General features: G+C 38.7%; 1 protein-coding gene across 3 annotated transcripts in view; it reads right to left on the bottom strand.

Annotated features, from left to right (window-relative positions):
* The window catches only part of PAX3 (paired box 3), a 104,906-nt gene that overhangs the window by 34,646 nt on the left and 42,289 nt on the right, over window positions 1–27,971 (bottom strand). For 2 of the 3 annotated variants that reach the window (XM_021002837.2, XM_021002838.2), the window contains exon 5: window positions 47–252. In XM_021002837.2, the coding sequence (XP_020858496.1) occupies window positions 47–252 (206 nt within the window). The remainder of the gene's footprint in view (window positions 1–46; window positions 253–27,971) is intronic. The other variant, XM_021002839.2, reaches the window with a different exon arrangement.

The following is a 27,971-nucleotide window of genomic DNA, read 5'->3' as shown; positions in this document are numbered from 1 at the left end:
AACCATGAAGCACAGTGTTTTGGCAGACCTCTTCTGCTCTTGGTACCTGAACTCGGGCTTCCGTGAGCTTAGCTCTTTGGGCAAGTTCTTCTCGGGTATAAATGTCGGGGTAGTGGGTTCTTTCGAAAGCCCTTTCCAGCTCTTCCAGCTGCTCCGCTGTAAAGGTTGTCCGACTGCGACGCTGTTTCCTCTTTAGTGGTAAGTCTGGTTCCGAATCAATATCGGAGCCTTCATCAGATTGAGGTGCTGAAGCTAGGAATATTTTAAAAAAGAAAAAGAAAACGAAAGAAAAGAAAATGACAGTTTAGTTGAGGAGTTGAAAACTTTTTTAAAGGAGAGATCTACTTTGTATGAGAAAGGGACAATAACCTCAGTTTACAACTTTTTGGAAAAAATCCAGTATTTTATGTGACATTATCATTACACTTTGCATTATAAACTTACAAATGTATTTATTGTATCAATAGAAAATTGCAAACATAAGTTTATACTATACATAGACATCATTACGGTAGAGCATAGAAATATTCTTTGAAGGTTAAAGAACTTTCCCTCCCAAATTCCTTGATCATGGGATGGGTGAGCAGACCCCCAGTATACCCTGCTGCATGACTCTAACCACACACATGCATACACATACCTATATGTATTTTCTATTCTAAGATTTTTCATCAATCTTGTCATATCAGTATATATATTTTCTTATTTTACTTAAATAGATGTAATAAAAATAATAGCATTAATTTAATAATCATTTATTATTAAATTTTATTATTTATAATTGATTGACATTAAAATAATAATTTCTAGTTCTCAGAATAGTCTTTTTATTATGGACATGTGGCATCAAAAAAAAAAAAAAAGGTCAAGTGCAACAAGAAACCCCTGCAGCTTTCTCTCATTAGTACATTAAGTTTATCAGATTAGCTCATTGTAACGCTGAAAGAAAGTAAGAGCTTAGCCCTGGGCAGAAGGGCTATGGTACAGGAGGGAGAAGAGATTGTAAGGGAAGGAAAGTGTGACCCCTGACTCCCCAAAGGAAGGAGGAAAGATAAGTCCATAAGTGTGGGGAGTGACTTAGAATACTAGGGGACCTGGGATGAACAACCCAGTGGGAATCATTTGTAGTTACAGTAAACTGTAACTCTAAGCATGAAATCTACTGTGTGTGTTTGTGAGTTAACAAGATGACTCAACACTCAAGCCCTTGACACAGTTCCTTGATTTTGCCTAAGATAACCCCACTCACCTCTTCGCTATTTATAGAACATGGCCTCCTGAGTCAGCATTCTAGCCAAGCTCTCATGTGGTACTGCTGTTGTCATTGTTTGCTGCTAACGTTGCTCCTGTTGTTATTTAAAAGTAACCAAGAGAGTCCTTTCCAACTTCCCTAGTCAACAAAATAGGTTTGTAATTTTTTTTTTAATGTTACAAAATCTCAAGTCCTCTGGGGTCCTTGAGACCCCACTTAACGCAAAGCCTGAGATTGGTCAATTTTCCACAAATTTCTTCACTGGGAAAATCAGTCAATGAACCTGACACGAACTGCAAAAATGACTTCATACTTAAGAAGGTAATATTGCTTTCTTAAATATCAAATCATGGTATGAATCTTATAAGTATGCAGAATATATTGTGTTTGCATAGGAAGAATATGACTAGTGGGTAGTATCTCTTTGCCATTTATTTTAAAAGTCCATAATGAGATTTTATGCATTGTTTATGCAAATCTTAAACACATAAAGATCAGCTATCTTGTCCAAAGCCCTTTAAAACCACTGTAAAAGCTGGAAGTGATGTTAAAACAAATTGTCTACTGTAAACACATCTGAAAGCTGGGGACTTCAGGGATTATTTCCTACCAACACCTGAAGAAAAATCCCCTCTATCCCAACACTGACAAGTCATCACTGAGCCTCCACGAACTCCCAAAGGTGTATCCCCCTATATCTGGAGGCCAATGACTTCATCTTAAGAGTACAAATTTAAGGTTCTATTCCAGTATCAGAGTAAATTACTCTTTGTCTAATCCTATGATTTCATCAGTGTAGGGAACTGCCACGAATTAATATAAATTATCTGTAGACAGAGAGATAGATATAGATTATAATGTAGATAATCTGTAGGTTATCATTAGAGGATTAGAAAATTACCTAGTGAAATGCCCTAATGATTGTGCCTCTCTAAAAAGAATTTGTAGAAGACATCTTCTGATCTCATATAATTTTGTGCCTCATGTTGTAGATTACTTATTTGCCTTTATTTTGTGTTTTTCACTCAAATACTGAAGAAGAGCTAAAATTGAGAATTAATTATATTTTTATATTTATTATATTTATTTTATGTTTCTATCTAATATATAATTAATTATATTTATCATAAGTGAAGAAAAAGAATAGAATCTGAAAATAAATATATGCTTACATAAGTAGTTTCCTTAAGAATGAGTCTTTTTTCTAGATATATTCAATACTAGCTAAAAAAAATAGAGAAACAGACCTGTTATAGCTATCAGTAAATTTTAAAAGAGCATTAAGATGGTGAGATATATACCATGATTTAGTAAAACTTTAAAACTACAAAGCAATGTTCATAATAATAATGATGAACATGATAATGATAACTTATGTTTAGATAGCACTGTTAAATTAACAAAGGGCTTTCCTTACAAAAACACCTCAGGTCTTGTTCTTCAGTCATTTCAGTCATGTCTGACTTCACATTCCAATTTGGGGTTTTCTTGGCAAAGATACTGAAGTGGTTTGCCATTTCCTTCTCTAGCTCATTTTACAGATGAAGAAACCAAGGCAAACAGGGTTAAATAACTTGCCCAGGGTTGCACAGGTACTGTCGGAGGACAGATTTGAACTCAGGAAGATGAGTCTTCCTGACTTCAGGGGTGGCATTCTATCCACTGGTCCACCTAGGACAATTATTATTTCTCATGTCCATAATACTTTTGGCATTCCAAAAGTCTTAGTGTGGTTTTAAGTATTAATAGCCTAAATATAAGGACACCCTAAATAACTAGGTGGCAGAGAGGTTGTACTTGAAGACAGTAATACCTGAGGTCAAATCCTGTTTCACATGCTGAAGAGCTGTTTGACCCTAAACAAAATCACTTAACTTCTTGCACAGCCTCAATTTCCTCAGCTTCCTCATCTGTAGATAAAGGATGATAATAGCACCAGAGTTTTTGTGAAGATCAAATGAGCCAATATGTGTAAAACACCTTGCCAATCTTATATAAAATGCTTGTTATAATTATTAACTAATTATTATTATCATTATTATTATTATTATTATTATTATTATTAAAAACCTGAAGTGCAGAGGCAGTGGGGATGCTGGAGCCAGCTCATAGATTGTTAAATTTTCCACGTGAGCATTTAAACCTCATTTGTAGCCAATGCTTCAAATTAAAGCTTGGTTTATTGTTTTGTTGATTGTCTAGACTTAAGAAAGTGATGAGGGAAATGCTAATAATTCAGGTTAAATGTAAAAGTAGGTGCAGCATATATTTTTTGAAGAACGGGTTGTTAAATATCTGCCAGCACAGCCCTGCTCAAACAAAGTGATTTTCTCCAGGTCTTATGTCCAGAGTTACATTGCCCTGCATAACAAATTATCGGGTCCTATTTTATAGGATAGTTATTTCTTTAGGTATGATACCCTCCTAGAGGGTAGGCACCAACAGGGTGAAGACCTGAGCCTTAATTAATCCTTCATATCTCCAAACCCCAGGACAATGCCTTGAATATAGTAGGTGCTTAATAAATGTTTGCTAGCATGAATCACACTGTCACAGTGCATCTGAAGATCTACTTTTTCATTCTACTCTAACAACGTCTTGTCTGGCCTTTGAAAGGACTAGCTGAATCTTCACTAAATGTCTCAGCATATCAAAGGAATCATGGTACGATATAACCTTTATGACCAAAAAGAGAATTTTCTTCTAAGTATATAACTTAGCTTGGAATTGTATCTGTATGACACTAAAACATACTGATAAAAATGAACAATCTCCTCAAACATCTGCATTTTTTGTATGATATTAACTTGTTTGCCTGAGTTTTCCATTGGAAAATTGACTGAATCAATTGCTTATTTAGGCAGTCTAACGTGACTACACTCTCTTTCCTTCCTCCATTTCCCTCATTACAACAAAACTAAAAATTACCAAAAGGGATAGAGCAATCTCTTAAAAAGTCAGCGGTAGGAGAGTGTCTTAGTCTCCCAGCTGGGAAATGTTATCTCTTTAGCAAATCCCAGAGACAAGAACAGAATAGTAATTATTTCCCATTTTATGGAATCACCAGTGCCACATACACTAAATGGAAATGAAATACAATATTTGTGGAGAACTTGATTTACAATAATCTCCTCGGTGTAAAACATTCAGGGGTAACCAAGAACACAAAGTCGCAGGTGAAATCTCATTTTAACCACAGGGAAGGAGCCAGGTCATTCTCTTTCATTTCCATTCCATATCACTTAAGCTACTTAAACTAATAAAAGCATGTTATCTATTTACACCACATTACAATGAAGTAAAAGCAAAACTGCTTTTCAGATAAATCAAAAGAGGAGAGGGGGAGTTTATCTCTATTGCTACAACTCAGAAACTTTGAGCAAAGTTAACTAATCAGACTGCTGAGACACCACAATTAGATTCAACATAATCTCCTATGTAAACTATATCAGTTGTCCAGTCATGTTAAGAAGGAAAAAATTCAATTACACTGAATGGCTAATTAATCATAGTCTCTACATGCCTTCATAAAGAAAGTCTACTTCATCATTCATTTGTCATTAGTGAGAATCATTTACTCTCATTTCTTTCCCAACAGTTTAAGCCAATAGATCAATCAGCCATTCTCACAATCACACACAAATAGAAGATCCATAATTATTGTTTTTAAAGAAATGTATATGAATAGAATAAGTAACATGTTTCCTTCAAAATGGCAATTAAACTTCACTTTTAATCGTGAGAAAATTCTTAGTGGATTGACTCAGAATTCCATCTCATTATACATTATTAATTTGACTTGTCCCAATTCCTTACTCATCTTTCAGACTAGAACTTTTTAATTTTACTTTTCATATCAAAACTCACTAGCAGAACACCTTTTGAATTATGCTTTTATTACCCTAAAGTCATTAATATCCCCCTCTTCAAAAGGACAAATGAGCTTTACATAGGAGGGCTGAGAGTTTCTCTCCTTTGTCCACATAAGATAGAAAAGCAAGAATCTCAGGGCCCCATAAAACTCATTTATTTTTCTGACCGCAGGCTATTGAACAGTGACTAGGCTGAGACTTGCCAATGGAAGAGACCATCGACAGGTAGCCAAGCTTCTGCCCTCCAGGCAAAGATGATGACCCATTCCTCTTGCCCTTACATTGCTCCCTATGCACCATCAGAGGCTGGAAACAATTACAGGGGTTAGCAGGGCCTACAGAATAATTCTTGGTTTTACTCAGATTTCATAGTTTCTCCTTTGGTGAAATTAATACAGAGATTCCAAATCCTAACTTGTCATATCACAAGATATTACAAAACTTAAGTTATTTGAAGAAAATATATACATATGCATATATATACATACCTGATTTCAAAATAGAGATAGATAGATAGATATAGATATAGGTAGATATCATATATGCATTATTTTTGGTAGGAAGGAAGTTGTCACAAAGCAAGGAGAAGATGTTAAAAATTCAGAAAAGATTAGGCTACAGATGTTACATATAATGGAAGGAATAAAAGTTGTTTTTTTCTAATAGGTTCCAAGAGACCACATGGCTATTTTTTTTTCTGATAACAACAGGGAGAATCAGGAGATGTGTACAATATCAATTCTGATATTAATTATACAATATCAAATGTACAATATCAGTTCTGAAAACCAATACTATCTTTTCACCTCAATAGTGTATGGTGGGCAAGAAGAGGCCAAAACATATGACCAACAAAGAAAAGTTATCATCAAAAAAAAATGGAAAAGTTATCAAAGAAACGGACAGATGGAAAAGAAGGTAGACTAGTCATATAGCAAGAGCAAGGGAAAACAGATGGGCAGCTTGTGTGCTTTATTTGTACCTCTGTAATGTCAGAAGATGCACAGCAAGACCCTCATCCCATTCATTGGATTCCCTGTGGGAAATTCGCAAGGGCTGACTGGACAAGAATTGCACAGGGTGAGAATATGTGGGTGGGTGCAACCTGAACCACTGGAGGGAGCACCCACATTAAAGAGCTCATAGTTCTATCAAAGTATCCGAAGAACTTAGCTTATCAAGAATGAAATTGAATGCTTTTAGAAGTGAATGACCGCATGAGTCATAAGAATGGACTTGCCAGATCATTTTACTTCATCATCTTCCAGATCCTACTACTAAATTAATTCTGGAATTTAAGCAAGATAAGTGCTTTGGGCAATTGAAAATCTCATCACCAAAATGTTCTCTAATCACCTAAAATGACTAATGCCACCTAAATACCTAAAATCATCTGAATACCAAAAGTGGCATTTAGAAAAACACTTTGGTCATGCGCTGACACCAAATAAACATTAAGGAATCATTTTCCATCCAAAACATAGAAAGTTCTAGAATACAGAAACGTAGAAATGTACCAACAGGATTAGCCCAAATGGAAAAGAAAGAATAAAACTAACTATTCACTAAGTCTCCTCTAGTATTTTTAAAATATATTTCTTTTGGCATGGAATTGTGAAAAAAGAAAGAATTCCAAATTCAAAGATGAGTTAATTATTACTATACTACCAAAATCTTAAATAATTTTCCAATACCAGTTGAATCCTCAGTAACAACATGGCTGTGTCTAAGTCATGCATTAAATCAATCACTATGGCCATTAATGCGTCTATTACATCAATCGTGGTCTACCACTAAGAAATGAATCAGATCATCAAACAGTCACTCTTTGATCTGTCGAGAACATTAACTTCATCATACCCACCATTTGCAGTCCCTCTCCACAGACATTACAGATTAGTGATTCCACAATCCAATCTGCCATTCTATAGTCCATTATTAAAACTGATCACCCAGCCCATATTTCTATTAAAGTTTCCCTTCCCTCCTCTACCTTTTCCCTGGAATTTCTTCAAGGATAGTTTAACCCAAGGTTTGGAGGACTGAAAACTATTTCAAGTTATTTTAAACAAGACTACCCATATAACCTGGAGTAGGAGGTGTCGTTCTCAAGTTCCTCAGCAAGAAGCAGTAGGAATGAGTGTAGCCCCCAAAGTACTGTCAGTAACCCCTCAAAGAGCCATTACCATTTCACGTGGATATCTCAACACAGCAGTTCTTAGGACCACCTAATCTACCTCTTCATGTCAAATCCACCTATGGATTTTCAAGTGCCCAACTTTTTACTTGCCCCAATGCCTTCCCATCATTCTTCTACTTCCATAATTAAGCTTGGAGAAAGGAGAGTCATCAGTAACAAAAGGGATCAAGCATTGGACAACAATCATACCCCACAGGATTACAAATTCCTCCCTTCAGGAGCAAATCGAAATGGGAGGAGAAGCGGTAAGTACCACCAGTGGACTAACCATGAAGTTTAATTAAAGAAGGAATTGCAGAATTAGAGAGCAAGTCTTTGTCCCTTAACCCCTTGTGACCTGTTCTGTGGCCTCAGGAAATGCTTCATCCTAGTTAACACTATTATACATAAAATCTTTCCTCAATTTCATAGGGATTTAGTCATGTGGAATTCTATAATTATCAGCTTCCAGACAAATATGATGCTAACATGGGTGAAGGCAAAAATTGAACAACAAAAATAATAGTTCCCATGAATGTGTCTGCTACATTGTTTTTCCTTTCAGCAAGACCTTTCATTTGAATAATTAAAAAACCAAAATATGACAACCAGTTCAACTCTACATTTGCTTGAGATATAACACAATACTCTTTGCAAACATAGGAGACTGGAGGTGGGGGAAGGTGGGAGGTGGGGAGAGCTCCCTCAGCACACTTCCAAGGCAAAGCTGCCTTGACGATCACCCGTCATTAGCTATAAAATTGTCCCGTTTCAGATAAGAATGATGCTTCTCCCTTCTTCAAGGCGGATATCCCTAGGCTGGACACTAAAAATGTTTTTTAATCCCATGATGGCGGATTTCTCTAACTTAAGACCAGATCGATATTAAATCACTCCAGAGAAGTACATAGATTTTTTTTATGTGCTCCCCAAATTAAATACTATCTTTATGTTTCCATGGCGTTTTTCAGTGGACAACTCAAAGTTTGATGCACCTATGAGGCTAATCGTACGTAGACTGTCCTCTACTTGTGAGTTTTATCATTCAACAGAGGGTACACAATGGGGCAGCTAACTGTTTACTGATCTGCAGTAGCCTTTTTACACTGAGAAAGATGTGAATGACCTCTATCGTGTTTACTCGGGTGCAAGCCAGGAGGAGTGAAGCAAAACTGAGACTCCCTCACAGACCCAGAGTAAATGACAAATGACACTTTCCCTTTGTGATCTTTGGGATTTTTGTTGACTTATTTGGAAGCTTTTGTTGGGTCCCAAGAAATGGCCTGTGGCTGAGGCCTATTCTACCAATTTCCACGCTCCATCTGTGGAATCCATCAACGGGGCATTTACGCGCATTCAGGGCTCTGACACCTGCCTGGCAGGACGCAGGAGACACAAAGAAAGCTGCAGTGGATGAGAAAGGGGAGGTTGGGTTTTGGGGGGGAGGGGGGGAGGTTGAAATGGATGCACAGTAGGGGTTAATCCAAGCTTCTCCAGTCCAGAGGCTTCAGCACCTGGAACCTTCTCTTCCACATTAATTCACAAGCTCAAAAGTACTTGAGGTATTTTTGTTTTCATTGTAATTTCAAAAACACATTTTCAAAATATATATATGCATATATATTACAAATATACACACACATATATAGTAAAAAAAAATAGAGGAATCACTGCAAGACAAAAACCTAGAAAAAATTTTTTTCTGTAAGAACTGTAGAATAAATCTATAGAGCTCATTTGCTCTGATAACTCAGCTGAAACAGGCAATATGAACTCAGGGACTATATTAGCATCAATCTAAGTTTTGAACAATTGCTATTTCAATAGCTGATAAGATAGCAGAGATTCAGAAGATGGTGTTGGTTTTTCTTTCCTTTTTCTCTTGATCAGCAACTTTATCTCCACCTCCACCCCTCCATGCCCCCCATCAAAAAAAAAAAGACCTTTGGCTAATGCAAAAATGATGGGCCAGTTTATTACAAGGTGTTTCTTGGTCAGAGTTTCCTTTTCTCTTTCAAGATAAAGGCTCACACAGAGCTCTAAAGCCTAATTAAGAGTCTCCAATCATTTACCTACTGAGGTTCCAACCCAGCAGTCCACCACTTCTTGGCTAGAGAAATGTAATGCTATTCCCCTCCTCTCTGGCCAGTCCCTCCTCTTGAAACCTCCGCCTCACAGCAAGGGGTCATTAAAAAGAAAATGAGCCCCTGCCAGGTTTGTGCTAATCAAAATAGCACAAATAAACTCTGACACTCAACAACTCCCCAAGTGCCCACTACCCTGGGTAGAGAGTACAGATTAGTTATGAATATGGCAGGCAGCAGGGGACAAGTTCAGAAGGTCTAAAGTCAGTTCATTCAGTCACCTGTGAGTTATTTTAAATCCACAACATAGAGTAGTGTATGTTTACTTAAGATAAGAGCTGTTGTAGTTCAGTAAAATGACCTCAGAGATCATGAGCTACACTAGACCAGATAGGAGATTGCAATGGCATTGGGACCCTTTGGGTTTAATTTAATCTGCCAGTTTGATTTCCAGGTCTCTACCCCCCATTTATAAGATAGCTTTCTTCAATATCTACCATCTTAATGTTATTGCTTGGTCACATAGTGAGCCATAAATCTATACAGGGACAGAAAGAATCCATACCTTTTGTCAAGAATCCTTAGGAAAAAAATCAACAACCTGTGTGTTTCGTGGTTAGGAGTGTGATAGTTCTTCTCCAGTAAATGAGTAGTTGAGTCTGACCCTTAGAATGATGACTTTTTTTTTAATGGAAGAGTTTACTTTTGATGTCCCATGATGTCACTTGCTAACATACTTTATGATGGTTGTGTTTTTGTCTTCATGCCCTTTCTGATTCCACCAGAGCATCATCATTTCCTTCATAGGAAAGCAGGGAGCAATAAAATGAAGAATTTGGGGCACCCATGTGAACTTATCCCAATAACAGAGGTGAAGAAAGAAATCCATGATTGACTTAGGCAGGCAGAAAAAGGCCTGAAATTAACACGAATGCTCTTAGCCCTTTTTTCCTGAAGCTTGGTCTCCCGGATGAAAAATAATAACAAAAATAATTACATTCTAGACATGAGTCTCTTTGATTAAGCCACACTCCAATTACCCCACTTTGAAAGCTACTGCTATTTGCAAACAGCATACTAACAACAGCAACAAAACCAAATGGCTATTTTTTTAACTCCCCAGGAACCATGGGGAGCTAAAATCTGATGAGAAAAAGAGAATGGAGGTGCCTCAAGAAAATGTGCTACTATTTAATTAGGTAAGCTGATTAGCTAACTAATTAATTAGCTAACGTTTTTCTAAGAACAGTCTCTGGTATTCAGAACTATCCCTTTTCCAATCATATTTAAAAACAAAACAAAAAACAACATCTGTCATGGAGAGGTAGATATCCTCCATCTTCACTCCAGCCCTCTCTCTTCTCTTTTAGTTTTAAAAGCAGGGAACTATCTTTTATTTGTTTGGGCTTCAATTGTACTGAAAGAAAAAGGTAATTCGCACTCTGAAGGGGAACAGGAAAACAGTAGTCCCAGCAAGAGGAGACGGGCCAAGTGAGTTTTATTTACAATTGCCAAGAGACAGGCTATTATTACCCATATGTGCCACAATCGCCCTCCTTATCATGGGTTGGCCATCGTGTCCACTGGGAGCTGTTAATGAACTGGGTAATTGAGCTGCTGACATGTGTTACCAAAACAAAACAATAGGAAGAAGAGACAAATGAACATTTTATTTGCCAATCAGAGTACGTCCAGCTTTTCAGGGAGCTACAGCTAAGTAACTGTCTGAATACATAAAACAGTGCATTGAAAGCAAGCAGATGTATGCACAATAATGGTTAACTGACAGCTTATGGCCCATCTGTGCTTAACATTTTGTTAAAGAAATTACTTGACTTGCTAAAGAGACAAATCATACAGCTGCCCCAAGTGCTGCATTATACGAGATAAATCATTAGCTAAACTGTTTCATGCTTAAAATGACAATGCATATTAACAGTGATGCTGGGACATTTTGTCAGCACAGCTTGACACAGTTATTACTTACCAAAAATGTGACAGCTCATAGATATTCAAGAGTATTAACTTAGGAAAAGAATGAAAACTTAGAAAACAATCCCAAGGAGTTAACAATAGGCTGGTTGGAATCTCTCTCCCTCAAACATTCATTTTTGAGAGTGGCTACAAAAGGAAAAAAAAGCCATCTCGTGAACCAGCATGCAAAGCCATGTTCTCTACCATTAGACACCTCTCCATGCCATATTGATCCAGAAATGCAGAACATTGGGAATATGCCCATTGCGGAATTATCATTCATCTTATCTGTGACATAATCATCTGTCCGAGGTGTAAGGCACAATTTCTTTTATTAGCTTCCTTATGCTTTTGCTCAAAAAATATGCTCTTCCCATCTCTGAAAGGTCCTACTTTAACAGAGAGCAGAAAAATATTCTTCAAAAAGCAAGCTGTTGTTTAGAAAGTTTCTCATCTCTGTTTATGCTACTGCAGCTGAATGGAAACCACATTTTTTTTGGTCCTAGTCTGATTCTTCCGCTGTCATGTAGACCAGCCGTCCTCTGAAGCCAGGTCTGGGTAAAGTGGAAAAATTAGATGCAGGATATACAATTCAGTTGGCTCATTTTCTAGGGGCCCTCTTACCATGTCAGGCAGCATGATGTAGTGGAAAGAGAACTGCATTCCAAGCCATAAGACCTCAGTTCCAGTTCTGGCTCTGACACTAACTCCTTTATGATTGTAAGCAAAACTTTTGGGACTCAGTTTCCTCATCTGTAAGATGAGGCTAGTAATAACTGCTCTACCAAACTCACACAGGAGGAAGCATTGTGAGGATGGATCAAAAAAGATGAGGTGTGTGAAAGCACTTTTGAAAAGTATAAAGTGTTTTAGAAATTGAAGAAAGTTCCATTACCAACATGGAAGAGACAGGATTAATGTTGCTGGGTCCCAATCACGCAACCAAGGTAAATGAAGAGCTGTGGCGAATCAATCTGATCAAATTTTTCTGTCTAGGCAACATTTCCTGGACTCATATCAACTCAGTCTAAAGTTTGCATAATTTATGAAAGCACGATCGTGAAAGGTGAGTAACCATTGGGGCAAGTCCCAGTGTTTGTTGGTATATGAAATATCATTCATGACCCTTTTCTAAGAAAGGCTCCCATTGTTATGTAACGTGAGTCTCAGTCAAAGCTACCCTGCTATCAGGTATGCTTTATAGAACACAATATGTTTTATAAAGACATACCATACAATTATTAAAGACAAAGAATCATATTATTGACATTTTAATCTTTGGGTGTGTTCTTTAAGTCAACAAATTCATAAACTGATGCTAGAGCTATAAGAGGTAACAGAGTACCTGAGTCAGGAGATAAGACAATTAAAAAAGAAAAAAGCTCTTTTGCCACCCTTATTCAGAGAAGGTAACCCCAATACAAACATGACTGATCAACAACCAGTCTCTGCAAAGATTAGCCTGGCCAGTGCTATTTAGCAAGTCAAGAAAAGGTAAGGTTGAAAAGAAACTGAAATGCTCTTTATGCTAGAAACCTACATGATAGACCTGGCGATACATATTCACAAAGAAGAGTGAAAAGGAGTTGAAAAGGGGAATGAAACCAATAGGGTAAGTGCTTCAGGGAGCTATGGTTCCACTGGTGTGGCTGTTACCTCCACCAATGTACATCACCCCTCTGGGACTTGAATTGTTATTATAAAAGAACAAAGCAAACAAAACAAAACAAAAAAAGCTATCACTGTACAGATGGCCAACCTGGTGAAGAGCCTCTCAACTTTAGCAGCCTGGTCCCATCCTTTCCAGGGAGGGGGAACTGAGGGTCACCTCCTAGATACAAGGAGGGATCAAGGCAACTTTAAGACATTCAAGGAATCATGAAATGGCAGAGCTAGAAGTGACCCTAAGAATCATTTCATTCAATTGCTCTTTCTTTACAAATGAGGAAACAGAGGCCCATAGCAGTAAAGTGATCATGTGGCTACTTAGGGACAGAGCTGTGAAGCCCATTCCTTGACCGCTGCTCTAGTTCTCTTTTCATTACACCAGGAGGAAAGGAAAAGAAAAGCAACAATATAGGTAAGAAATGGTAGTCATGGAAAGATTGAGGCCAATAAAGGACTATGAAGTACTACAACTGTGGTTTCCACGGGCCACAGGAATAGAGGTATCTAATCCCACATGTGGCACAGTGAAAAGAGCACCAGACCCAAAGTCATGAAGATTCATTTTCCTGAGTTCAAATCTGCCCTCAAACACTTATTAGCTGTGTGACCCTGGATAAGTCACTAGACTCTATTTACTTCAGTTTCCTCATCTGTGAAATGAACTGGAGAAGCAAATGACAAACCACTCCACTATCTTTGCCCAGAAATGGTGTCAAAATGTCCAAATGGTGTAAAAAAAAAAAGCCATACATGACTGAAAACAACCGAACAATCCAACACGTAGTATACTTGCTGCATGTTGGTGTCCTAAGGGAAGGTCTTGACGGTCCTGCCTTAGTTACCATCTCTGATAGAGCGGTTCAAAATTGCTTGTGTGTGTGTGCGTGTTTCGAGAATTAAGAAAAGGTAGGTGTGTAAAGTTTTATTGGAAAATCTGAGTCCTAAATTTGCTAATTATTACTTGAAGTCAATAAGCCATACAAGAATTGTTCAAAAATTTGCAAAACAGAAGTGGGTAAGGAAGTCATTCAGAAAGATGTCTTCCTAAAAGAAAAAATAGATTGGTCATACGGTCATATCAAAAGAGAGAATCAATTGAAAGCCTGAACACCCCAATGTCAAGAGAACTAAAGGAAGCCCACCATCATATTGGGTAGTGCAAGAGTCACACAGGATGTAAGGGCGTGGCTTAGTTTTGATTTGCGTCATAACTGGAGAATCTATATCAAGGAAATGCCAGAGAAGGAGAAAGTTGAACTTTGTCGCTTCTGCAACATCATTATCATCTTCAAAAAGCGTTGACTATAACGAAGATGCTCTGCTAGGTGCAAGAAAGAGGTGTTTGTAGATAAGGAAAATAAGAAAAAAATCCTTCCCTCCTCTTGTTGTAAGAGTTTAGAGTTTGCAGGGGATGAGTCTTGATGGATTATCAATGTGTCAGCATCAAAGGACTTCTCAATAAGAATGGGCAAACCAGTTGAAATGAAGGGAGGAGGAGGTCATTTGAACAGAAATATAATCTCCCTCCCTGAAGGTGAATAGGTACGTAACAAAAAGTCTTGTTTTCTTTGTTTAAAAGGCAGTGTGATATAAAGGAGAAAAAACAACAACACAGAATTAGGAAACCTAGGACCCCTAGCTGAATCCTGGCTCTGCTCCTTATTATCTGGGTGACTTCGAACAAGTCTCAACCCTCTGGGCCTCAATTTCCTTATCTGTAAAATGAGGGATGTGAAGTAGATGATCTCTATAGTACTTTCCATCTCTGATTGTTGGTATAAACTGATTGACCTCACATGAAATATTGAACCCTACTGGAATCCATCAGTGGGGCATTAACTGCTAGAGAGAACCATCATCCTGTCTCTCACCTGCTTCCTCTTTTAAGTACCTTTCCTAAGGGGGATCAAAGTGGATACTCGCTGAAAACATAGATATTCTTTTAATTCTCCATGTCTAGTGACCTTAAAATGCAAACCAAGGATGAGGATTTCTCAACTCTAACTTGAACAAGCAGAAGTACACACATATTATAAGAGCAGTGCCTAGATCACTTATAAAAGAAAATAAATACTACACTGTCCTAAGTGCCTAGGGGATAAAAGAAAACAGTTTGGGCCTAACAAGAATCAGGCAAGCAGCCTAAAAGAAATTGAATATACTTGGCTTTTCCTTTCTGTTGGCATTTGTCTTGGCATTCAATAGAATGTGTGGTTGTTGGGGAAGCAAATATATGTTTGGGATAGGAGAGGGGGAGAGGGGAGAGAGAGAGAGAGAGAGAGAGACAGAGAGAGAGAGAGAGAGAGAGAGAGAGAGAGAGAGAGAGAGAGAGAGAGAGAGAGATATTGTGCTTGCTATCACATATATCCAGGTGAAAATGGTTTTTATTTAAATAACCAGATTTAAATATATATATTTGCTGAGGGCAAATTGTGTTTTAAGCATTTAATACTTGTCCACGTCTGGTCAACTTGATTAGTTTTGACAATCTAGTCTCCCAATTCCTTCTCTTCCTTTCCATTCACCCCACCCAGTCTTTCTTCCATCAGTAGCAGTAGATCCATCCTTTGTATAATTACATAATTCCTCATTCTTTCACATTGCCTCGGTAGCATAGTGTAGGCATAATCATGCAAAAGTTAGGAAAAAAATGAAAAGGGGGGAGGGGAAGGAAGGAGAGGAAGACCTAAAAATAAAGAGAAGACTAGAGACGAATGATATGAAGATAGAAGATGGAAATGGAAAGGAAGAGAGCAAAGAAAGAAGAAAGGGAATGAACAAGCTATGGGGTAGGGGTACGTGGGATAGAAACACCATCCAAAGCAAAAGAGATAGTTAGCAGCTTCTGAGTCTAAGGATTTGTCCCCAGGCTCTGTGAAGTCTTTTTTTTTTTTTTCTGAAAACCCTGGGAGGCAGCTTTAGTTGAAGTAGGAAAAGCTGTCCCGAGGGAATGGGTGTGAAGGGAGTGTCAGAAAACAGATATTCATGTGCCCAGGGGGAAATTGCAGAGATCCTAGAGATGCTTGAAGTCAATTAGGGACCCCCCTGAGTTGACCCCAAGTGTCCCCAGGGTCAGCAGCGCATCCCCAGGATGCTTACATCACTATTGTGCACACTCTCTCCCTCTCTAATTATCCCTCTGGGCTGAGGGGAGGTGGTCACATGACCTAACCATTTGACTCAGGAATCCACACCACACACACCCCTCCCCCCCAAAAAATGGCAAAACAGATATAGAGCAGTAAAACAAAAGTTTTCAGAAGCGTTTCAACTGACCCATCCTAGTCTTTCATTAAGCTCAGGGTACCCACGACTGTACCCATTAACTGTGAGTTAATTCCTTGCCCACTTTTTTTCCCACTCTTTTAAAAACAAGGCCTAAAAATGCCTGGGGCTCCTTAGAGGAAAGGTGTTATATAATTACAAGTTACTAATTACACTAAATAGATCTGGCTTTGAAGTCTGCTAAGTCTTACTTTCTGCCGGGTGCCCCTAAAATTCTTAATCCTCTAGAAAGTATTCAAATGAGTCCCATATTGTTTATGGGCCAATAAAGAAATCATTTAAGACCTGCGGAATTTACATTGCAGTATTATAAGCAGGTTTGCCAGCATTCTCAAAATCTACTAGAACTAGGAAATAATGTCAATGGAAAAAAGGCTCACAAATACACGTTTCTAATAAATACAGGCACATATAGGAGTGCAATGCATGAGCTATACATACATGTATGTTCATACATATTGTACATCATGGATATAAAGAATGTAGTTTTGGACTTGGAGAAAGAAGACGGACTCTACCTATATGACCTTAGGTAAGCACCAAACTTTTCAAGGCTTCAGTTTCTTTACTACTACTAATAATAATAATAACATTTATATGAGATTTAAAGGTTTACAAAGTACTTTACAATATTATCTTAAGTGATTCTCACATAATTCTGTGAGCTAGATGCTATTATCCCCATTTTACAGATGAGAAAAATGAGGCTGAGAGAAGTTAAGTGACTTGCTCAGAGTGAGGCAGTTAATGTCGGATAGGATTTGAACCCAGGTGTCTTCTGACTCCCAGTCCAGAGCTCTAACCATTACGCCACATAGCTGAAAAAATACAGAGGTTAGACTAGATAGATAGAGCAATGATTCAGCCTTTACCATGTGTCCTACAATGTGCCAAGTAGATGAAGGAAGGGGACCGGGGAACAAATGCAAACAAACATGGTGATTCCTGCCCTCAAGGAGTTTACATTCTAATGGAGAGAAGGGGAAACATAAAGCAGAGCTGGATGTATTGAGAAGCACTCAAGCAGTAGCATGGAGGATGTGGCATGAAAGCCTAGTTTCTTGACTAGGTGGAGGAAGATGTAGGGATGATGGAAGAGTCAGGCCATGTAGTAGACACTGCAGGATGAAGGTCCTGTGAAACACCAGCTCTGTGGTCCATGATATCCACACTTGGGGAGTTAGGCCTGAGGAGGATGGCCGTCCTTCTGGGACTCAGTTTCCTCATTTGTAAAATGAGAGGTTTGGACTAGACCTCTAAAGTCACTTCAAGCCTGTGATCTTCAGACAATTATAATGTATAGACAGAACACAACATTAAGATTACACAATTTTGATAAAATTTATCAACTGTTAGGTATGGTATAAACTTTTTTAAAATTAACTTTGTTTATAAAATATAATTAATTTTTGTGCAGTTGATTCAGTTAATTATTATAGTACAAGGCAATTTTTAGAGCTGAGAGACTAGATTCATGATTTCATCCATATAGGCAAATTCCAGGAAAGGAAACTCCCACTATCAATTCAGGTTGGCCACTTCTCTATTTTAAGAGAGTTGCCCAGATGACCAAAAGGCTAAGTGATTTACCCAAAGGGTCGAGCAGTCAGGAAGTGTCAGAGGCAGCCCTTATATCTAGGTCTTCTTGGCTTAAAGATCAACTTTTTAGCCACTGTCAAGCTATCTCTCAATTCACTTTGTAAGAAAATTGTAAATGTACATCATTCATAAAAAGGATGGCTATAGATACAGAGATATGGGTGTAGATAAAGACATAGACATAGACATAGATATAAGTAGAGCTGCTAGGTTTCCCAACGGATATAGCCCTGGACCTGGAGAGTTCAAATCTGGCCTCAAACACTGACTTGCTATTTGCCTCAGTTTCCTCATCTGTAAAATGAGTGGAGAAGAAAATGGCAAACTACTTTAGCATCCTTGCCAAGAAAACCCCAAAATTGGATCACAGAGAATCAGAAACAATGCCCAACCAAACAACAATAAACAACTCCTGACTCCAGGTCCAGTACTTTATCCAAATCCAAGGTTCTCCTCCTATTTTTTTCTTATTTTGTGATCTTTACAGATCAGTCTGATTTTGTCATTTGTGAATCCCGAAGCATTTTGTCTATCAAAATATTTTCTGCACTTTTCATATTCCATACCGTTTCTTTTAGAGTGCCTCTGATCTATCCAGACAGGTGATGATTGTCTGACCAGGTGGAGATCTAAGTTAACTCCACATTTACTGGTGAGTATATCAAGTTTGGTAGTCACCAAATTGTTCTGTACGAGCTAAGCAGTAACTCTGACAAGCCCTGAACATGTGATCTATGCAATGGAAGACTTAGTACCAGTGGGGCATACATATGGTGACAAATAGGGTTGAAATACTGATGGGTCCCTTCTATGGTTTCTCCTTATGCACTTTGTATTTTGTCCCACATTGCTATTTTGGGACCCAGTGGGCTGTGAGTGGGAAGATCTTATCTGTTCTAGGTAATCATGAAGTGGATGTTCTACTCATAGATATCCAAGAATTCAATCAAGCAATCACCCAGCATTTATTAACTGTCTACTACATTCAAGGCATTGTGCTAGGCACTGAGGAAAGAAAGAAAGAGAGAGAGAGAGAGAGAGAGAGAGAGAGAGAGAGAGAGAGAGAGAGAGAGAGAGAGAGGAAGGGAGGGAGGGAGGGGGGAGGAAGAAAGAAAGAGAGAGAGAGAGAGAGAGAGAGAGAGAGGAGAGAGAGAGAGAGAGAGAGAGAGAGAGAGAGAGAGGAAGGAAGGAAGGAAGGAAGGAAGGAAGGAAGGAAGGAAGGAAGGAAGGAAGGAAGGAAGGAAGGAAGGAAGGAAGGAAGGAAAGAAGGAAGGAAGGAAGGAAGGAAGAATCCCTGTTTGCAAGGAGCTGACATTCTGCAGATAATTACATCTATGTATACACACAAACTCATTTAAATAGAAAAAAACAGAATAAATAAAAAATGAACACAACATAGTTGAGGGTGTACTGGCAGTGAGGGGAAAAAAAGCTACAAGAGTAGGAGAACTCAATAAATTTAGTCATCAAATCAATCTGGGATAGCCCTGGGCAAAATTGTTAAGGGGCAAAAATGTATCTTGGTATTCAAATTTTCCCTTTTGGGTGCCTTTTTTTCTACTTAATGGATACCCTCAAAACTCTGTCCCTTCTTAATTTCTCATAATGAAAACCTGGTAATTTACACTTTAAGGGTAAATGAGTTTAAATCATTTATGTTGCCTCTCCTAGGGGTATGTACTTTTTAAGCCTTATCTTTAATTGTAGCATGATGAGCTTTTCCCCCAGTTCAAATTATTTCAGGTATAAATAAGCAGACTGGAGGGCATTTGGGAGACTAGGATTTCTTTCTTAATATCTCTAAGATTATGCTATCTGTTTCTCAAACAAGAGGCATGATCTCCCGCCTCCAGGCATTTTCATTGGCTGTCGCCCATGGATGGAATGCTCTCTCTCCTCATCTCCATCTTCAGGATTACATGATTTACTTCAAATCCCAGCTCAAAGTCCACCTTCTATGAGAAGACTTTCTTGAGTCTCCTTAATTAGTATTAAGTGTTTTCCATCAGTTGAATATTTCAATTTGTATAATGATAATAATAATAATAACTTGGTTGCATGTAATTGTTTGCATATTGTCTTCCCCATTAGACTGTCAGCTCCTTGATAGCAGGGACTGTCTTTTACATTTCTTCATATCCCCAGCATTTGGCACAATGCCTAGGACACAGTACGTTCTTAATAAGTGTTTATTGACTAATTGGCAACCTACTTAGTCTATTCACAGGTCTCCCTAAGTCTGCCCTTCCACATGCCCCCAGTGACTAATGTTTTCCTTCTCAAAATGACATAAACCATAAAAGCTGAAAATTAATATACTACCTACACAGAGGAAATTTTTTAAAATTTTATCAGAAAAAGAAGCATCTTCTAGGAATAGGTCAGAGAGATGCCAGCAAAGTGATATGGAGAAATGAAGAAATTATTTACTTTATATTCTTGTTCACTGGGTCTAATTAGGGGAACCCTCTCCCCAACAGGTTTAGCTAGTGTATGCTCCATGGAGCATGCCTAGCACTGGGTCTCTTCCAGTGTCCCATGTGCTGTCTTTGCATCTGGACCCTTTCCAATGACACAATGACTCTCGTCTTTACCAGTGTGCAATGGCTCAATGCTAAAAGACTTAGTATCTTAGAATGATGTAAGCAATTCCTCGGCCCCCATAGTTAGGGAAGAGGCTGAATCAAAAAGACTGGTCACGTGTTGCCTGGTCAAGCCTGACACTGGACGTCAGGCCTTGGGTAAGCACAGTATAAGAGAATACCAATACAGAAAATGTCTTGTGTTTTGATGTTTTAATTTTCAACTTCCTGGGAAAGTATAGTAGCAATTATATGATAAATTACCACCTAATGTTTAGGTCTTTATCAATGCAGCTTTATAACTCTTTTGTGTTTTAAGCATTTCTTCTGCACAAAGGAAATAAATAGCTGTTCTATATCAGATCTACATTGTAATCAAGTACCATTATACTCTCTTTTGGTGAGACCGTAGAAATGAGCCAACCTCTGCTAGGTCTTAAAAACTTAGAAAGGGACCAAATACAGGTGTGTTGTCTAAGAACTAAGTTCAGTTCAGAGGAGCTCATCACCAGCTTAAGGGCAGGGTGATGGATTTCTCAGCCACAGCGAATCATTTTAGGGGAACTATAATTTCAACAATGGATGAAAATTACTGACACTAAAAATTCTCAAGTATAGCAATACATGTATGAGTATCAAATGCTGTGAGGATCAAATGAGTTAATATTTGTAAAGCATTTTGCAAACCTGAAAGATGCTATATAAATCCTAGCTATTACATAAACCATAAAAACTGAAAATTAATATACTATCTACACAAGGGAAATTTTTTTTAATTTTATCAGAAAAGAAGCATTGGCTAAGAATAGACCAGAGAGATACCTGCAAAGTGATATGGAGAAATGAAGAAATTATCCAAATAGCTTTCTGGACTTTCCCCTCCCAAAGGAAAAAAAATCAATTTTGTTTCCATTAGATGAATATTTTAGGTACAAGAGTTTGGAGGATCTACTGATATCCAAGTAATTGCATTTAATTCTTACCTCAAAGGCAGATTTAACTTTTATCTCATTTCATGCTTCTCAAACTTCTGAATATAGTACAGTACCCTATAAACAAAATTTTAGCCCAAACGACTTAATTCTAAAACAAGGTGAAATGCAGCTAAGTCTTCAAGGCACTTTACATTGGATCATGAGCCAGCTACTAATTTTCATTTTCCTCAGTGTTCTGCAAACTTTATCATTTGAGGGAAATGTAATACTAATGAAAATTTGGAGCTTGAGGTTTTGACTACATGATGCCAAGTCTTCTCTCTGAAAAAGTTTAAAAATTGGTGTTTGGCATTGGTAGACCAAACCACTAAATGACTTGCTAAACTTCTCATTTCCCTTCTGGGAAATCCATTCCACATCATTTTAAGGGTTCTTTAGTCTTTATTCCAAGGATCCATAATTTCAACCCTGTGAGCTCTGCCTCTACCTACCTAGACCACAATACCTTTATAGAACCCCCAAAGTTCAGTCACTGTTAACTAGATCTGAGATGATGAACTTTTCAAAACGTAATCAATCAACCAGATTTTAAGTGATAACAGTGCTAGGAACTGTACTAAGTGCTAGAGATACAAAGAAAAGCAAAAAAAAAAAAACCAACCCACCACTGTTCCTGCTTTTAAAGCATCTAATGGGAAAGACAACATACAAGCAACCATGACCATACAAGATTTAGATGGCGTAAATGAGAGGTAATCTTGAGGAGAAGGCACAGGCAATGGGGAGGACTGGGAAAGGCCTCCTGCAGAAGAAAGGATTTGAGCTATCTTGAAGGAAGTCAAAGAATACTAAATACTAGAAAACCTAGGAAATGGTAAAGAGGGAGAGAATTCCAGGTATGGGGGACAGTCAGTGGAAATACTTTGATGGATTGTCCAGCACTAGGAACAGCTAGGAGACCAGTGTTAATGCACAGTAGAGGACAAGGAGGGCAAGGAAAGTATAGGACAAGTGGAAAGGATAGCCCTTGAAAAACAGACATAGAGTCTGTTGTCAGGCCCATAATCAAACTTGCCAGCTTTGGAGCACTGCCTGACCTCATGCCCTGTTGACACTAGAACCCAAGGTCAGCCTCATTTCCCAGTAAAGCATCATCAGAGTAAGATTTTAGTGGAAGCAGATAGACAAGACATCTCTCAAATAAACAGATGAGTTTGAGAAAGCCACCATTACAAATTCCTAGCCTAAACTGACTGTAGGACTTAGGGACCAATGCTTTATTTTACACACTTGCATCCTATAGTTGGCTAACAAACCTGTCAGAGTAGGAATGCCCTCTACCAAAAAAGATCCAAACTTGACTATAGCTAGGAAAGCTGCCTAAGCCACTTGTCCAGGGTCACCTAGCTACTAAGTGTCAGGGAAGACTGTAATTCCAGGTTTTCACCTTTACACTTCCAAAACTATGTGGGTAAGGAGCTCTCCTCAGAAGTACAAAAGTGGGGAGAGGAAGAGGGGGAGGGAGAGAGGGAGAAAAGAGAGAGGAGAAAAAGAGAGAGATGGAGAGAGAGAAGAGAGGGGAAAAGAGAGGAGAGAAAAAAGGAGAGAAGAGAAAGAGAAGGAGCAGAGAAGAGAGGAGAAGAAGAGAGAGAGAATCAGAGATCCAAAGGTATAAAGAATAGTTACCTAAAAAAAATGTCCTGTCAAGAACTGAGCTTAGCATCATAGCCAGATTCCTATCCTTCACTTTCATTACATTCCCTCTCTGATGGAAGAATTGGGGCCTTCTTCCCAAGAACTGGATATCTGGTTCAGCCAGGCATATGTTAATCTCAAGAGAGGCTCACCCTGTCAACACTCCTCTGAAAGGATTCTTCCTGTCAGCACCCTCCCTTCCCCATCTCCTGCCTAAATCAGCTCACACCTGCCTCTTGCATAGTTCACACCCAAGGTTCCCAGTCATTGGCTGGTGCCATCCTCAGGAGGAAGTGGGAAACAATGGTTCCACAGAAAACTTCTGGGTTGTTATGGCTTGCTGATTCTACAATTACTTCTGCTAGACTTTGACCTCTGTTTTGGCTTCTAACTCTTGGCTTGTCTCGGACCTTGGCACTGTAACTCCGGAACTTCTGACTTGGACTGCTGGCTGTGACCCAAGATTGATTACTTCCTGAAATCTCATCTAATCTCCTATTCCCTATTTAATGGGCCTCAGTTTCCTAATCTGCAAAATGTTTGTGTTAGATTAGATCTCTGGGATCCCCTCTAGATCTCAATTTATTATCTATCATCCCATTATTATTCTTCACTGACATTCAATTCAACAAACACTTATTGAGAAATTATTAAGTGCTAGATGCTAGGCATACAGAGCTAAAAATGAAACATTTTGCCCTCAAGAAGCTTGAATTCTACTGGAAGTAGTATTCCAACTCATGGGCCTCTGCCCCAGTCCATGGTACCAAAATGGTTGCCATAAGGAAAACTGAACAATAGCCCTTCCTGTAGTACTACTGAAGGGCAGCTAGTGGTGCAGTGGGTAGAGCACTGGCTTGAAATCAGCAAGACTCATCTTCATGAGTTTCAATCCAGCCTCTGACACTTACTAGGTATGTAAGCCTGGGAAAGTCACTTAACCCTATTTGCCTTAGTTCCTCATCTGTAAAATGAGCTGGAGAAGTCAACGGCAAACCACTCTAGCATCTGCCAAAAAACAAACAAACAAACCAAATCAGGTCAAGAAGAGTCAGACATGACCAAAACAACTCAGTAACAATGGCTCTACTGAACCTCCCACCATGCCAGGGACTTACAGTGAAAGCCACCCACAGATGTAGTACCATCACATGACCTAATAGCACTTTTTTGAAGAGAAGATTTTTTTCCCACTACTATAAAGCTACCCAAAGACACCAGGGGTAGCTTTCCATGAATCTCACTGGCCACTCTTTTTTTTTCCCCAGGATTTCTTTGGCCCTGCTTGAAATAGTATGGGACTCCTCCCTTAGTCGAGGTAAAGGGGTTGCAACAACAAAGCTAAAGTCCACTAAGAGATGGTAGGTTTTATCCTGGAAACTCAGGGCACTCTCTGAAGTAAACCCCAAGGTCCCCAGAGTAATCATCCTTAGGTTGCCCATGTTTCTTATCTAGAATTCTCCCTCCTCTCCCCCATTCCCAAGATATTTGTGCCATTCCAGCAAAAGCTTCCCTTAGAGGGTTTCAGATAAAAACTTTGGGGATCAAAGAATTCCCTTTAGTCAACCCCAGAGATACTTAGGAGCTGAGAATGTGGCCCGAGGCTGTCCCTTGCTGTGAGAATTCCATAATCTTCTATCACCCCTCACCCAAATGAATCCTATTGCATTTGATTACTTTACTCATAAATTTTGCATTACTTCAGATAGTCAAGGGTAGGGGGAGAATATGTGGGACCAAATAGACATTTAATAAATATTTGGCTATTGATTGGTTGAGCTGAAAGTGGTGGCTTTCTATATTTATAGCCATATTTCTTAAAATTGAATTGTACATGTTGCCTATCTTGGGAGTACAAAGTAGAAGTAATAAAATATAAATCAACTATTTGCTAACACACTACATTTTTGATGAAAAGCAAGCCTAAAGGCTTTCAAGACAAGATTCTTTGCTGATTGTTGCATGCTAACCAAGACCTTGTCTCCATCTATAATACCCAGAAGCTCCATAATTGGGGATGGCAGCAAGACAAGATGTCAAAGATAGGAAAACAGGTTTTGTGTCTTTGTTGTCAGGAAATGGAGGAAAACCAGCAGGAGTCAAGACTTGCTGCACAAAATGTATTTGTGTTTCTTTCTTGTGCCCTGATTTAAATCCAGTCAAGTATTATGCAACTAGCTCATTTTTTAAACATAAAAGATGCTAAATTTGGATATTCTAGTGACAATAGTGTTATAGCATTTAGGGCTGAAAAGGACTTAGAAAATGACCTAGTCCTACTCCATCAATTTGTACAAGAGGAAACTAAAGTCTAAAGGGTGGGATGTGATATGCCCAAAGTCACATGAATCGTAAGTTGAAGATTCAGAACTTGAAACCAGGTCTTCTGATGCCAAAGTCAATGCTTATCCCCCTCCACTTTGCCACTCTGCTTTCTTTGCCTGGGCTTTTATCTAGCTAAGTATGGGAAGTTACAGTATGCAAATAAAACTGTTCCTGGAAAGTTTTTGAACCCCACTTTCCAGAAAATTTTAGTCATAGAAGTTTTTTGTTGTTGTTTTTTCAATGATAGCTCTACTACAAGTCTTAAACCAAAAGTGTTTGATGATTAACAAAATAGTGCTTAGACTTCTAATCCCCCATTTTGTGTTCAGAGAATATGTTATTTGCCTCCAGGGGCTGATGTTACAGCGTTTCCTTACCTCGTATTTACTTTGGTTTTCTTACAGAAAGGTATGTTCATCAGTTCTGACATGCTTCCTCTTGCAATCGGTATTATCTGTTGTCTCAGACATATAAAGTTACCCTTGAGAGCCTGGAATTCAAGGTCCTTCTTCCACGTCCAGAGTGACCTTTGAAAGACATAGCTAGCCAAGCTTGCTGGCTTAATTTTAAAGTCAAGGAGTCTCCAGGCCCATTTCTAGGTCTTCTTCCAGAGAGCTGAAATTGATGCTTCTATCAATACCAGGATAACACAAAGATCGAGATACCATTTTTGTTGGCAGAAAGTACACGTCTGCAAACCAGGTTTCTTTTTCAGTGATGTCAGCAATTCTGATGAGAATATCGAATGTACGATATCAAACTTCTCAGACAATCCAAAAGCGAGACAGATTGTGCTATTTCCTACATATTGAAGACGTTTCATGCAGTGGAGTATTTCCAAAAAAGATGTAGTAATAATAATAATAGGCAGCCAGACTTTATTCTGTTATTGGCAGTCATTATGTGTGAAGGATGGTGGATCATAGATCCACCCTGTGCACACAATCTGAGTTCTAATAAAATGTGACTTGGACCTCCTAATAGACAAAAGACCACCCCCTCTGGTGGAAACTAAACCAACCCCCACAACATAGGCACACTCAGCATGCTTCATTAAGATGTTCACCCAGGAAGTTTTATTTTACTTCCAAGGTGAGTATTTCCTGAATAGTTAATCATAAGGAACATTATTTTACCTTACAAATTAAAGAAACTAAATTTTAACTTAATATTAATAACTAAACTTTACTGGAAAAAAAACAACCTTAAAAAATGAGGTGTAAAAACACAGAATTTTAGGAGACATTATAGTGTGCCTGGGCCCATTCTGTGTGCATACAATCGCCTCACAGAGGTGAAAATTTTTTCAAGATCCACAGACTACCAGAATTGCCATCAAGATTGAATAGGATCAAAATCTCCTTTGGGGGAATCTCCCAACTTAGTGATAAAGCCTTAGAGACCCTCTAATCTGAATGCTACAAAACTATGTGTTGAGTGAAAATTCAATCTAACACACTTCAGGCACTCAGAGGTATGTATTTTGTATGCGAATATGTTGCTTTTCCTAAAAGACTGAAAGCTTCTCAAGGGCAGGCAGGTGCTGTGTAAGTTTTCTTTCTGTATCCTCAGAGACTGGAGTGATGCCTGTCTCATTTTTATTGGTATAGGGAGCTCCCAGTAAAGAAACTCCCACTACCAACAGAGAGTTGCACCTGCTCTATAATGTACACTCTAAAAGACTTGACAAGGGCACTGCTTGCCACAGCTTGCCCAAAGCCAAACAGGCAGTATGCCTAAAGAGGTGGATCTTGACCCTGGGTTTTTATGACTCAGAGGCCACTTCAGTAATCCCATGCTGCCTCTCACCTAGTACATAGTAGGGGATAATTAAACACTTGTTAATTGGGTTACCAATATATACGTGTATATATAAGGAGATATAAATATATATGTATGAAATGACAAGGTTAAAGTTCTCCTGAATAATACCAATTATCTTTATATGTGGTCCTTTAAACGTCTCAGAAGGAGAATGAATTGCCTCATTAGTAAAATGAAGTTGAACTCTGTTAATCCCTAACACTCCTGTTGGTTCTTAAGTATTCTGGGTCTGAGTTGACTGAAATTGGGATATCTAATATAGTTTCTCCATCATTGCTGTACCAGTGAGTCTCTCCTTAGAAATGTCAGTGTTTTCTTACTTCCGTTTTCCTCACTTTAGCCCTGGAAGCCCTTCCCCCCCCCCCCCCGGAGCCATCCCAATCCAGGAGTCTCTTCAGGTCCATCTCTCCTGTTTCTTCCTAAAACCTTTGACTCTCTCCTGTTTCCCTGTACTCACAAAGATTATCCTTTTAACTCACAAATTTCCGAAGCAAATACTTTCTTCTTCTTCCCCCAGCTAAAGAGTTCCTTCCTTCTTGATCCTAGCCAAATATAACTCAGTTTGGGCTCCCAGACTAAGACACATTAGGCTTCTCACACTGCCACTGAGCCCTTCCTCTGGGAGACCCCTGCGGTCCTTCCTTGATCCCTTCTGCTCTCACTGAAGCAATCCCTTCCTGTAAACTGCTCCCTGATC

This window comes from Phascolarctos cinereus, unplaced genomic scaffold, assembly GCF_003287225.1.
Source record: "Phascolarctos cinereus isolate Bilbo 61053 unplaced genomic scaffold, phaCin_HiC Scaffold_7;HRSCAF=346, whole genome shotgun sequence".
In the NCBI taxonomy this organism is placed as follows: Eukaryota; Metazoa; Chordata; class Mammalia; order Diprotodontia; family Phascolarctidae; genus Phascolarctos; species Phascolarctos cinereus.
Note: the sequence above shows the minus strand (reverse complement) of the source record. Positions and strands in the feature narration are given on the sequence as shown.